We start from the raw sequence: 13,043 nt of genomic DNA on the forward strand, positions 1-13,043 counted from the left end.
GGGAGGGTCAGAGAGAGAGGAAGACACAGAATCTGAAGCAGCCTCGAGGATCTGAGCTGTCAGCACAGAGTCCGACACGGGGCTCGAACTCATAAACTGTGAGATCATGACCTGAGCTGAAGTCGGATGCTTAACTGACTTGAGCCACCCAGGTGCTGCACATCTAGTATGTTTCTAATCAGAAAAACAAAACAAAACAAAACATAAAAGCCTTTTTGTGAGTGTTTCATTTGGAGAGGAAACCCAATCACAGCACTTCACTCCACAGAACTTTTGACATACTCAAATGGCATGGGGTTTGGTACTGCTGTGTATAGTACAAAGCGGAGGCCCGTGGTAACTGCTTCGGTTCCACCTCGTGGGACACCACTCTTTTGAACCCACTAAAGCCTAAACCCACAGTCCATGTGTTTGTCTTTGCACACTGGGGTCAACCTCAGGGATGGGGCAGGGCTGGGAGTTTGCTAGAGAATAAAGCTGGGTGGAAGAGTCCACAAGGCTGGACGCAGTGCAGGGCTTCATGGGCACTAGCTCACCAGACCTGTGTTTATGACGCTTACTTCCTGCTGGGTCTCAGGGCCCATAGCCAGGGACAACTGATGGGCCTAGCAGAGCCCCCTCTTTTCCCCACCCCCAAAGCTGGAATGTTCCAAATTCCTCCTTAGGCCAAACCCCTCTCCCCGCAAGGCCTCTCCTGGGCTCACAAGAGGTCACCACACAAAAGCCCAGCTGGAGTTTTTGACAGGAAAAACACAAAACTCACTAAACTTTTTTTTAAGCACCTCAATCTTCCACAGACTGCAGGGGTTTAATTCTGATCTGTAATAAGTCTCTGACCCAAAGCTGAGATTTGCAGATTGATTTTGCAAAGCTGTGGCTAACAATTAGAAATCCTTTATCACCTCAGCCTGGGGCCCTTTGCACCTTGCTCCCCTCCATCAGGACCCTTTCTTCCCTCTCCAGGATCATTACAGCTCCTTCGAGGCTCTGCAAAAGAACTGCTTTGTAAGTGTCTCAATTCTGATTTATTTGCTGCCTTTTAAATTCACCCATGGGCTCTTGCTACCTAGTTGCTACCATCTTGGCCCATGGTATTGCCAGGCTGGGCCACCTTGGGTTTCCGAGGGAAGGGCACAGGAGGGATAAGTCAGGTGCACACCTGGGTTGGTAGTATTTATTTCCTCAAAGTTTCCAGTGTTTGAAATTACAGGGCCAGAGGAAGCACTCTCCAAATCAGATACTAATTTCTGAATGGAGTGTTCAAGGGCACAAGGACTGAGATACCAATATGGGAGGAAAGGAGCTACAGCTTACCCTTGTGCCCAACCGTAGAGGGCAGAGGAGGACTGGGAGGAGCACAGTCTCACATCCAGCTTCAGTGCCTTCTTCTGCCTGAAGCTTTGGGGAGTCAGCAGAAGGTGGATTTCTGAGTGAAGTCATAAAGTCTCCCCATCAGTCTCTTAAATAACTCTCCCCCACTGGTCTGTAAAGTCTGTCAGAAACTCCTTTGGAGGAAATCCTGCCATTTGTAACAAAATGGATGGGCCATGAGAGCAGGATGCTAAATGAGGTAAGTCAGAGACACCAAATACTGGATGAGCTCACCTATATGTGGAATCCGAAAAAACAAAACAAAACAAAACCCCGAGCTCATCGGTACAGAGAACAGACTGGTGGTTGTCAGAGGTGGGGTGGGCGAAATGGGTGAAGGGAGTCAAAAGGTGCAAACTTCCAGCTAGAAGATACAGAAATCCTGGGGATGTAATGCACAGTGTGGTGACAGTAGCCAACAATACTGTGTGGTATATTTGAAGGTTGCTAAGAGAGTGGATCCTAAAAGTTCTCACTGAAAGAAAATCAATTGGTAGCTATGTGTGGTGACGGATATTAACTAAACTTATTGTCGTGATCATTTTGCAATATATGCATATATATTAAATCATTATGTTGTACACATGAAATCAACACAATATTATATGCCTGTTTGATCTCAATAAAAAAAGAAATTTCTTCTTTGGACTTAGGCATTATTCTCTCTTCCTCTTTGAAAATGGAGGTGGAAACAAAACACTAACTGCGTTTATAGCTAGAGAGATTGTAGATGATGTCGGTTTTCTAAGTCCTGCCTTTCTGTGTTTTCTAGCACTGCAGAGTGAGAGTGTTTTCCTTTGGTGGTCAGGACAAAAATGAACTTCTTTTTAAAGCAATTAGAAAATCTCTCAATCCAGTTGTAGTTCCCTGAGCTGTCACCCAAAACTGATGCAGAAGGAAAGGTGAACTGCTCTGAGGACACACTTTGCAGAAAGAAGGCTTCAGAATAATGGCTTTGCCTCTTACTAGAGCCCTCAGCAGCTGGGGATGAGGTGCAGAGAGGAGAGCAAGGGTCTCAGATTCCTGAGAGGGGCTGTCAGATCAAGGGTTGTAGAAAGGAGGCTGACTGGCCTAAGAGGGCTGTGGTGGCCTTCATCACCACCACCATCACCCCCAGGACACTACTTCAGCTTCTTCCTTGAGCCTGAGAACCCCACCTGTCTTATTTTGCTCAATCTTATGGGAGCCCAAAGAAGAGGTGCCATACACAAGGCTCTTGGGTCAAGGACTGTTGAAAGGCAGGGCAAGTACCCAGGCAAGAAGGGGTTAATTCAGGAGCTGCTGTCAGTCTTGACCCTCCTAATCCTCTCCAGCAGTTCCAATCCCTCCCCTAAGCAAGATTAGGTAACGATCCTAAATGAAGCTTTCTTTCCCAGCCTTTGGGCCATGGAGTGTGTTGGCCTCATGCCCAGAAGACAAATTCACCTGGCAAGGCCTAGAGTTTTCTGTTTCTCCAAAGCAGCCAGGGCTTGACTTCAAGGAGGATCCCTCAGAGAGAGGAGTTTCCTTTAAAGATGTCTGCTTCTAATAACAGCTGTTCAGTCTTCTATATTTGTCCAAGTGGTTTCCTGTCCTCATTACCTTAATTGGGACTCAAAACCTTGGAGATGAGCAAGCTTGCGCCTGGAGAAGTTAGGGGACTTCTTCAACAGGTTCCAGGCAGAACTGAGACTAGAAGTTAGTCTTTTGATTCTCAGGTAAAGACTCTTCCTCTAAATCATCGACTGCTCATCACATAAACACAGGTGACTGGCGCACTATCCAACCACCTGCTGTTTTGTCCATCCCTGCTTTCCTGACCCTGACTGAAAGCTGACCTCCTTTGGGCCATTTCTCCCAATTGAATAAGCCCCAACCACTGGTTCTTCCTCTTGCCCAGCCATGCCAAATCAGACTCTAGAGATTCCAAACCTCAGGGGTGGCATTATTAAAAAATCTGTCTTCCCCCACCCCAATCTACTTCTACTTATGCTTACCAGGTCAGGACTGACTCTGGGGAGAAGCTCTCCTCTTGGGGACACTCCTGACTTTCATGGGAAACCAAAGCTTGTCTCCTCTGCCACCATCCCAGGAAAGCTAAAGCAGGAGATCTTCCCAGAACAGCAGGGGGTCTGCTCCCTAAAAACCTAAAGGTAGCTCACCAACACTCACCGAAAACCCGCATATAGCTAGGAGATACAAAGGAAAAGTATTTAAGCTAGCTTGGGTTGGAAGAGGGAGTGCAAGGAAGGTTTCAAAGAGAGGATGAGTACTGAAACATGACCAGAGATTAGCCAAGCAAATGTTGGATGGTAGAATAGCATACTTCAGGGCTTAGAAACAGACAGAAAGGCAAATTCAGAGAAGTCACATGTTCAGGTATGGCTGGATTAGGTGTGTGTGTGTAAGCATAAAACATGAGGTTGGAGGTAACTGATGGGAAATGAGATTGAAAAAACCAGAAGCCAGACAATGGAGAGCTTTCCTGGTTTCCTGTGCTAGAGAGTTTGAACTTAATCTTCAAAGCAATTAAGAGGCCCTGAAGTTTTTAAAGCATGGCAAAGGGGTGGAGTGGCACTTAGGATTAGATTTCCATTTTAGAAAGATCGTTGGCTACTGGATGATAATTGATTGCAGAAGTGGAATTAGAGAAACCAGTCTGAGGTGCCTATGAGATTTCCAGATGGACAAGAGATAACAGCTGCATGGTTTGAACTAAAGTTTAGGTAGTGGAGATGGAGACAAGTGGATGCATTCAGAACATATTTTGAAGGTAAATCTTATAGGACTTTATAACTGATTACATGTCAAGAAGAGGGGAGGAATCAAGGATGACTGGCTTGTGTTGCTGGACGAGGGATGCTCCTAGTGAGATAGGGAACACTGTGTGAGGAATAGTTTGAAGGTGGAGGAAGAAGAGAGCAGATGATTTTAGATTTGCAAATGTTGAGTTTGAGGTGCCATTAAAACATTCAGATGGGGTCAATCAAAATGCAGTTGATTATACAAATCTTGAGTTCAGGAGAGAGATCTGTGCCAGAGGTATGGATTCAGGAGTCACTGGCATAGAGACGGAATGATGAGACCACCCTTAGAGAATGTGAAGAATAAGAAAGAGAAGTCTAGAAGTCCAGATGAAACCCTGGAGGGAATAGTCAGATTTATACAGTGGGAACAAGAAAAAAAAACTTATGATGAAGACTTAGAAGAATCATTTTGAGGGGCAAGGAAAACTGGGAGGGGTATTACAGAAGACAAGGGAGAGGACAGTTCTATGAAGGAGAGGGACAAAGTGAGATGATGGAAAGATGACTGTTGGGTCTGGGAACAATATGATTGTTGGTAACCTTAGTTTCAGCAGGGGGCTAATGGCAGAAGCCAGGCTGCAGAGGGTTGGGCATTTGGTGGGATGGGGAAGAAGAGAGACATCAACATTAAATGGCTTGTTTAGGAATCTTGATGGCAAGAAAATGATGAGGATAGGGTAAGAGCTGCAGAGGGAGGAGGTCAGATAGGGAGCTCAAAGAAAGTGCTAAATATTTGAAGTAGTCACCAGGAGATGCTCAGCAGGGAGAAGTAAAAGGACTTCCAGAGAACACTGAAAGCCCCACTGAGATGCACAGTCATGATCAGGATAGGGTAGAGTTGTGCCAGCTTAGTAGTAACAACACCAATGCGTGGAAAGGACCTGTGCAGTTGGTAAGTGCCAGAGCTGAGATTCAAACTAGATTTCCCTCCCCATCCCATCAACTGTGTAGTGCCCCCTCCTCCACTCCACGCTGCTTTGCATCAACATTGGCCTTGTCATACTCATCACTGATGAAGAGTATTGACTGTCATCTCTGCACCCAATGCTGCAGAGGCACAACAGACTTTTAATATATGTTTAAAATATTCAATAATTAATAAGTATAATATATTTCCTCCCTCAGGTGGTTTAGAATTTGAAGAGACAAGATATTTGGCAAATGCATATACATAGAAAATGATGAAATTCTGTCTCTGTTTCTCTTTCTTTATCTGTCTCTCTCTCTGGCTCTCTTTCTCTATGTGTCTCTGTCTCTGTTTTTTTCTCTCTCTCCCTTTCTGGCTCTCTTCTGTGTTTCTCTCTCTGTCTCTCTGTCTCTCCATTTCCCTCCTTCCTCTGATTCCCTTTCTCAACCTTTTTTCCCAACAGCAGGCAGCTCTAGTCCCTTACACTGGCTCATTTAGAAAGTCCATATCTTATAGTCCCTCAAACCTCTTTATCACTTTCATCCACTCATTAAGAAGAGATTTGTTAACATCTGTTCTGAGTAATGTACTATGCAAGTCACCTGAGATACACAGATGAATAAGATACAGTCCTTGCCCTCAAGTAGCTCACATAATAGTGGGGAAGAACACAGATTTAAGAAGGAAACTGAAATACAGTGTAATAACTACTATTTGTAGCTGTTTTCTCATCTATACAATAGGATTATTAGCACCTACCACAAAAAGTTGTTGTGATGATTGAGTTAACTGTATAAAGTGCTTATAATGGTCACATCAGAAACACTATGTAAGTGTTGCTATCATTATTATTATTACTGTTACTACTACTACTACGTTGGAGGTAAGTAAACACAAAATGCTGCAAGAACATGGAGAAGTGGCACTTGTTCCAAGCTAGAGGAAGAGGTATATGAGTTGAACCCTAAACAGAGAGAAGTCACTACACAGAGAGAGAAGAATGCCAGGCATCCTGCATAGAAGGAACAGCCTGCAGTCAGGTTTGGAAGCAAAAGACAACATGACATGATGGAGGAACTGAAAGTAATTTAGTTCAGCAAGAATATGAGGAGGGAAATGACAAGAGATGAAACTTGAGAGGTCATAGAGTACAAACAAGTCTGGACTTTATCCTTTAGCCAATGGGGAGCCACTAGAACGCTTTATGTAGACACTTGATCAGATTAATGTGTTGAAAGATCACCTTAGCAACGTGGAAAGTGAATTGTATGAGACAAGATTAGAAATAAGACAAGTTAGGAAGTCATTGCTATATTCTGGGGGAGAGAGGATGATGAAGCACTGATTTGGGCAAGTAGCAGTAGCGATAGGGAGAAGGGTACCATGGATTTGAGGTATTGCAAGAGGTAGAGTTGGTGACACATTGACCATGGAAGGTGATGAATAAGCATGAAAGGCATCAAGAATAACTCCCAAGATTTTAGTCTGGTGCAAGGGGATGAATAGATGTATCATTCAGTGATCACGGGGACCCAGGGAAGAACTGTTTGGGGAAGAGTGAGATAGGAGAGGTGATGAGTTCTCTTTTGAACATGTCAAATTTGAGGTGCGTATAGCATTTCCAAATGGACATTTAAATTTTTTTTAACATTTATTTATTTTTGAGACAGAGAGAGACAGAGCATGAATGGGGGAGGGTCAGAGAGAGAGGGAGGCACAGAATCCAAAACAGGCTCCAGGCTCTGAGCTGTCAGCACAGAGCCGGATACGGGGCTTGAACTCACGGACTGCGAGATCATGACCTGAGCTGAAGTTGGACGCTTAAGCGACTGAGCCACCCAGGCGCCCCCCAAGTGGATATTTAAATACGTGATTGCTCTGCCAGTCTTGAAGCCCAGGAGGAAGATCTATGATGGAAATTCAGATTTGGAAGTGCCAATTGCTAGGTTGGAGATCAAGTCATGGGGTGGATTAAGTCCATTTAAGATGAAGTCATGGGACACTTGCTCAGGGATGGAGTGCTGTTTGAGAAAGGAATGGACTTCTGAGGAATACTTGAATTTAAGAGATGATTAGGAAAAGAGAAATCTTGAAGAAGGTTAAAATGGAATAGCCAGATTAGGGGGGCTGAAAAGTGAGTGGGCTGGAAGGTCTTGTAGAGAATGGGGAAAAGGATGTGCCCTTGACCCTCAGGGTCTTGAACCTTGGCAAGAGTGTGGGGGCTTGCACCTTGAGCACTGAAAAATCCTAGACAGCTCTGAGATTCTAAAGGACTGGCTCAGATGCTTTCTTCCTTCAAAGCCCTCCATTGTAGAATAGTTCCCCTTTCCTCTGTTTATCCTAGTGCCCCTAGAAGATAGCCTAGGGAATTTTAGGGCTCCCCTTAGGCCTTGGCACAACCTTTGCTCCAGAATCTTTCCCCATTTTCTGAGAGGCCAGACCTGGTAAGGGGATCTATTAAGAGAGCATGTAGGAAATGTCTGAGTGTGTTATGCATGCAGGAGGCCTTACTTAGGCTGGCTTGCAGAGGGAATTTGGGCAGGGTTGGGAGGACCTAAACTCTCAGAGTGTGGACAGAAGTGTTTTTTGCTTACCCCAACCTGCCCTGGAGTAGATTTTCTCCTTGGGAAGGATGACTCAGGGTTAGACCACTGCCCTCTAGGCCCCTGGATATCTAAGAGGCCTCTAATAACCTGAAGTCCAAAGCTATATCTTAGGACCTGTTCCTCCTGTTCCAGTCTCCTGGAATTTGGCCTCAGTCTGCAACTGAGGGGCCCTGTGGCACTGTTGCTGGGCAATGTATTAAACAGCAGCTTTGGATACAGAACTGTGCCAGCGAACAGCCTGACCTGGAGCTAACGCGTCCAGCACAACCGCCACTTCCACCACTACCTTCTCAGAAAAGAGTCACCCGTCTGGCTCTTGGCTTTGTCTGGCTGCCAACCTAAGGCATGTGCCTACGCAGGAGGCGATGACATTTTGGCTCCACTTTCAAAGTTTTTTTTTTTTTTTTTCTTTCTCATGTGTTATTTCTAAAGATAACAAAGGTCAAAAGGCATCCAGCATTTTCTGGTTTCTCATAAGCTTCTGGTCAATATTTAATCTGGTTTATGGATTTTTTTAGGTCTTCTAGATGCCTTCTTGAGCCTGCTTGTGGCCACCCACAGACACTTGTAAGGAGGAGAGAAATCAGCCTGGTAGAGACACTCTGAAATGAGGGATTAAAGGCCAAGATCCAAGGAGTGAGAGCTGCAGCCAGAAGGCAAGGGAGCAGGTACGGAAGACACTTCTGCTGAGAGGTCTGCCATGGCCTCTGTTGGTTTCCAGCTTGTAGGCTACATCCTGGGCCTCCTGGGGTTGCTGGGCACTCTGGTAGCCATGCTGCTTCCCAGCTGGCGAACCAGCTCCTACGTTGGCACCAGCATCGTGACGGCAGTCGGCTTCTCCAAGGGCCTCTGGATGGAGTGTGCCACACACAGCACAGGCATCACCCAGTGTGACATCTATAGCACGCTTCTAGGCTTGCCGGCTGACATCCAGGCTGCCCAGGCCATGATGGTAACATCCAGTGCAGTCTCTTCATTGGCCTGCATCGTCTCTGTGGTGGGCATGAGATGCACAGTCTTCTGCCAGGACTCCAGAGTCAAAGACAGATTGGCGGTGGTGGGCGGAGTCTTCTTCATCCTTGGAGGCCTCCTGGGCTTCATCCCTGTTGCCTGGAATCTTCACGGGATCCTGCGGGATTTCTACTCCCCACTGGTACCTGACAGCATGAAATTTGAGATCGGAGAGGCTCTTTACCTGGGCATTATTTCCTCCCTGTTCTCCTTGGTAGCTGGAATCATCCTCTGCTTTTCCTGCCCACTCCAGGGAAATCGCTCCAACTACTATGATGCCTATCAGGCCCAGCCCCTTGCAACTCGGGGCTCTCCAAGACCTGGTCAACCACCCAAGGTCAAGAGTGAGTTTAACTCCTACAGCCTGACAGGGTATGTGTGAAGAACCAGGGGCCAGAGCTGGGGATAGGGGTGGCTGGGTCTGTGAAAAACAGTGGACAGCACCCCCCCCCAAGGGCCATAAGTAAGGGACATTGCCACTGGACCATGTCAGAAGGTGCTGCTGAGGATAGACTGACTTTGGCCACTGGATCAGGCAAAGGCAGAAATGGGAACTGGTGTGACAGCATGCAGGTTGAATTGTCAAGATGCTTGCCAAGCCAGCCTTTCTGTTTTCTTCACCTTGCCCACCACCCACTCCCCACCTGGAGTCCTCAACCCTCAACTCCAAACTCCACCTTCTACCCTAGGCCATGCCACAGAAGCTCCCCTCTGCCCTTTGATTTACCTGGGAATCCATCCCCAAACCTACTAATTATATCCCACTGGCTAATCCTCTCTGTGATCAGAGACCCTCCCTCTGGCTGAGGTCGGCTGTTGGCTCTTAGCTCATTGCTGGGGGATGTGGGGGGAGGAAGAGTGGTGGCTTTTATGGGCATGGCTCTCACCAACTTTCCAAGCTTCTCTCCAAAGAAACTGACTGGCCAGTAATGGGGTCTGGAGCCTCCATCCCACTGTTGTTACGACTCCGCAGTGTTCAGACTGGTTTGTGCATTAACTGAAATAAAACCATCCCATTGTACCAAGGGAACAAAGAATGACTGGGTGCAGGATGAGAGGGAGGGAAGGCAGCCAAGGACCAAAAAAATCACTGCCCAGGACATTTCCTGGAATTCTCTCCTGTGGTGGGTTGGGGATCTGGCTCCCCCACTAGAGGAAAGCACAAAGAAAAAAGATATGGTGGAAAGCTCAAGGCAGCATCAGACTCTGACTCCACTTGAGGAACTGCCCCAGAAGCTGCAGCCCCAACTTTCACTGACGCCCCTGCCTCCCTCTGACCTGGCCTCCTGCTAAGAAACAAGGCTATAGGTCCTACACAGTGATCTCCTTAGGAAGGGGAAACTAGTTTTTCTGGAGATGGCTCTTGGCTGGGGGATGACAGCATGGGTGTCATGAGGGACTGAAGAGACCACTCCTTGATGCTGCCCAAGAAAGAATAAGAACTTTGGTCTCAGAAGCTGGGTGGGCACGTGTGGTGGCTCCAGTGGATGTTTCTATCAGGCCAGAGAGAGGCACCTTCCCTAATGGACAATCAGCCTGAAGTCTGCAATCAGTGCCCCGGGGTCTCCTCACAGAACAGTACAGAGCCTCTGAGTGACCACAGCATCAGGTGCCTGCCCCCCACCCGCCACCCTTCAGGCTGGCCCCACCATCCTTCACCAGACATCTCAGAGTTGCTAGAAGGTGTCTGAGGGCTTCTGCATGGAACAATAATGCTCAATGAGCTGTAGCCCTGATCTAAGCCATAGCTGAGCTGCCCCTTGGGATTTCAGTTGAGGCGGGAGAGTAGAGGATGGTTCCCAGGCACACAGTTTCAGCTCGGAGGTGTGAGAATGTTCCATTTCCCCTGGGGAGGGAGTGGGGGACAGGAGTCACAGCTAGACCAAAGGCATTTTCCCTCACCAGCCAAAGCATGCTCACCCAGCTTTTGACAAACTCCAGTCCACCTCCCCAAACCTCAGTGCCAGCAGAAGGGGCTCACTCGTCTCTAACATGCCTTTCACCTTTCTACCTTCTTGCTTGTGATTAAGCACTTCTCCAAAGCTGGAAGGCCCTCTCTACTTAGCCACATCTTCCTCATTTCTGGAGAACTTGCTCAGCACCACCTCCTACACTGAGTCTCTTCTGACCACTCCGTCCCTCTCCTACCCTCTTTCCTCCAACCCTCAACATGTAAATATTGCTTCTTTGATGCTTATTATTCATATTTTTTGGATGGACAGTTATCTTTTCATATGTGTGTATCTGATTTCACGATTACATTGTAAACTCTTGGAGGGTAGGGGCCATATCTGAGACCTCTCTGTATCCTTCAGACTATCTGTAAAAGCGCTGGGCACATAGTAGGTGATCAATAAACACTGGTTGATTGAGTACTTTTGTTACTGTTTTATTAATTCAAAGAGGCCCAGACAGGGCAGATGTGACAGAGAGAACTGGGCCAAGGGGAGGAGGGATGGAAACTGGTTTTACTCTTGAGGTGCCTAGCTGGCTCAGTGGGTTAAGCATCTGACTCTTGATTTCGGCTCAGATCATGTTCTCACAGTTAGTGGGATCAAGCCCCACATCAGGCTCTCCACTGTCAGTAGGGAGCCTGCTTGGGATTCTCTGTCTCCCTCTCTTTCTGCCCCTCCCTTGCTCATGCACTCTAAACAAACAAACAAACAAACAGAAAAGAGAAGAGAGAAAAGAAAAGAAAAGAAAAAAGAAAAGAAAAGAAAAGAAGAGAAAAGAGACTGGCTTTTCTCCTCACTGGGTGGATAAAAAATTCTAGACCTTAATAGAGACATTAAGAAAGCAAGACAGGTGTGCCTTGGTGGCTCAGTTGGTTCTGCATCCGACTTCGGCTCAGGTCATGATCTCACAGTTTGTGAGTTCGAGCCCTGCGTCGGGCTCTGTGCTGATAGCCTGGAGCCTGGAGCCTGCTTCAGATTCTGTGTCTCCTCTCTCTGCTCCTCACCTGGTCACACTCTGTCTCTCAAAAATAGATAAACATTAAAAAAAAAATAAAGACACCCCCCAACCTTCCCAGGGAACCTTAACCTTTTTGTCTTGCCCAGGGCTCATCCCTGTGTTTAACTGTTTCATTGAAGTTATTTAGTAAATGGCTATGTGTTTATTCCTTTCATCTTCTGAACCAGCATTGTGAAGAAGGCAAAACAGATCTGACAACCTCCATTCAGCAAATGGGGAAACAAAGGCCCACACGTAAAGAGATTTTCCCAGGGCCACATTGCTGGTGTTAGTGTCCCAGTCTCGAGACTCCCTAAATAGGACTCTGCTGATCCAATAATTGGAAGAGCCTGCCAGGGTCCCCAAGGTGCCAGAGGAAAACAACTTATGGCCAACAAAGTCACACTGGGGACACATACATTCTCCTGGTCTCCTGTGAGGCGGATGTAGGAGAGCAGGACCAATTCACTGAGTGGGCCACCTGGAATTGCCCTTCCTGTCAAGCTGGCTGGTTGTCATCTGGGGGGCAATGCCAAGCTTACCTTTGAGTAAGACACAACACCTCAGTTCTAATTTCCCTAACTCTGGAGGTGTAAGAGTTTTGGAGGCCAATGATTTGGCCTCACTGGGAGTTAACAAAGCCTAATTCATAAAGATGTTAACCATGGCAACAGTGACAATAATGGGGCCCTGCAAGATTCAAATTACCCAGCTCCTGGACCTAGTAGGCCTTAGCACACAGGAGTCTGTTATAACCAGTACTACCTTGCACTCCTGAAGTAGGCCTTCTTTGGTGCAGTGGCTTGGACCCCAGCACCCAAACCCATTTATTTCTAAAAAATTTTAACTGAAGTTTATTTATGTATTTTGAGAGAAACAGAGAGCATGAACAAGGGAGGGGGAGAGAGAGGGAGAGAGAGAGAGAGAGAGAGAGAGAGAGAGAGAGAGAGAGAGAATCCCAAGCAGGCTCTGCACTGAGCACGGAGCCTGATGCGGGGCTCTACCCCATGAACTGTGAGAACATAACCTGAGCGGAAACCAAGAGTTTCCCTTAACTGACTGTGTCACCCAGGTGCATCCCCCCCTACCCCAAGCCCATTTGGAGGGAATGGAGGCAGGCAGGAATAGTGTGGAGAGAAAGGGCTCTCTGAACAGAAGTTTAATAAGAGGTCATGTCTCTCGTCTGGCACCAGGAACCCCAGAGTGCTTTAGTGGCCACTAGGGGCTGGAAGATGGGGTTGCTTTGCTGACTGTGTTGTGCTGAGTGGGCAGCAGTCTGGTATGGGCTCTGATGACCCACCACCTGGCAGCCAAAGCACTTTCAGATCCACATCATTGCATTCTCCGAATACCCGGAACAAAGCAGGTCTTTTACAGGAGACAAAATGGAGGCCCAGAGAGGTGAGTAAA

The 13,043-nt window shown here is 47.1% G+C and overlaps 1 protein-coding gene across 1 annotated transcript; it reads left to right on the top strand.

Annotated features, from left to right (window-relative positions):
• The first annotated feature begins 8,361 nt into the window (after positions 1 to 8,361).
• On the top strand, positions 8,362 to 9,132 carry CLDN2 (claudin 2). The gene has a single exon (XM_049644737.1). The coding sequence runs from the start codon at positions 8,371 to 8,373 to the stop codon at positions 9,061 to 9,063; it is 693 nt and encodes a 230-aa protein (XP_049500694.1). The 5' UTR covers positions 8,362 to 8,370; the 3' UTR covers positions 9,064 to 9,132.
• The last annotated feature ends 3,911 nt before the right edge of the window (positions 9,133 to 13,043 follow it).

Source organism: Panthera uncia, chromosome X (assembly GCF_023721935.1).
Source record: "Panthera uncia isolate 11264 chromosome X, Puncia_PCG_1.0, whole genome shotgun sequence".
Classification (NCBI taxonomy): Eukaryota; Metazoa; Chordata; class Mammalia; order Carnivora; family Felidae; genus Panthera; species Panthera uncia.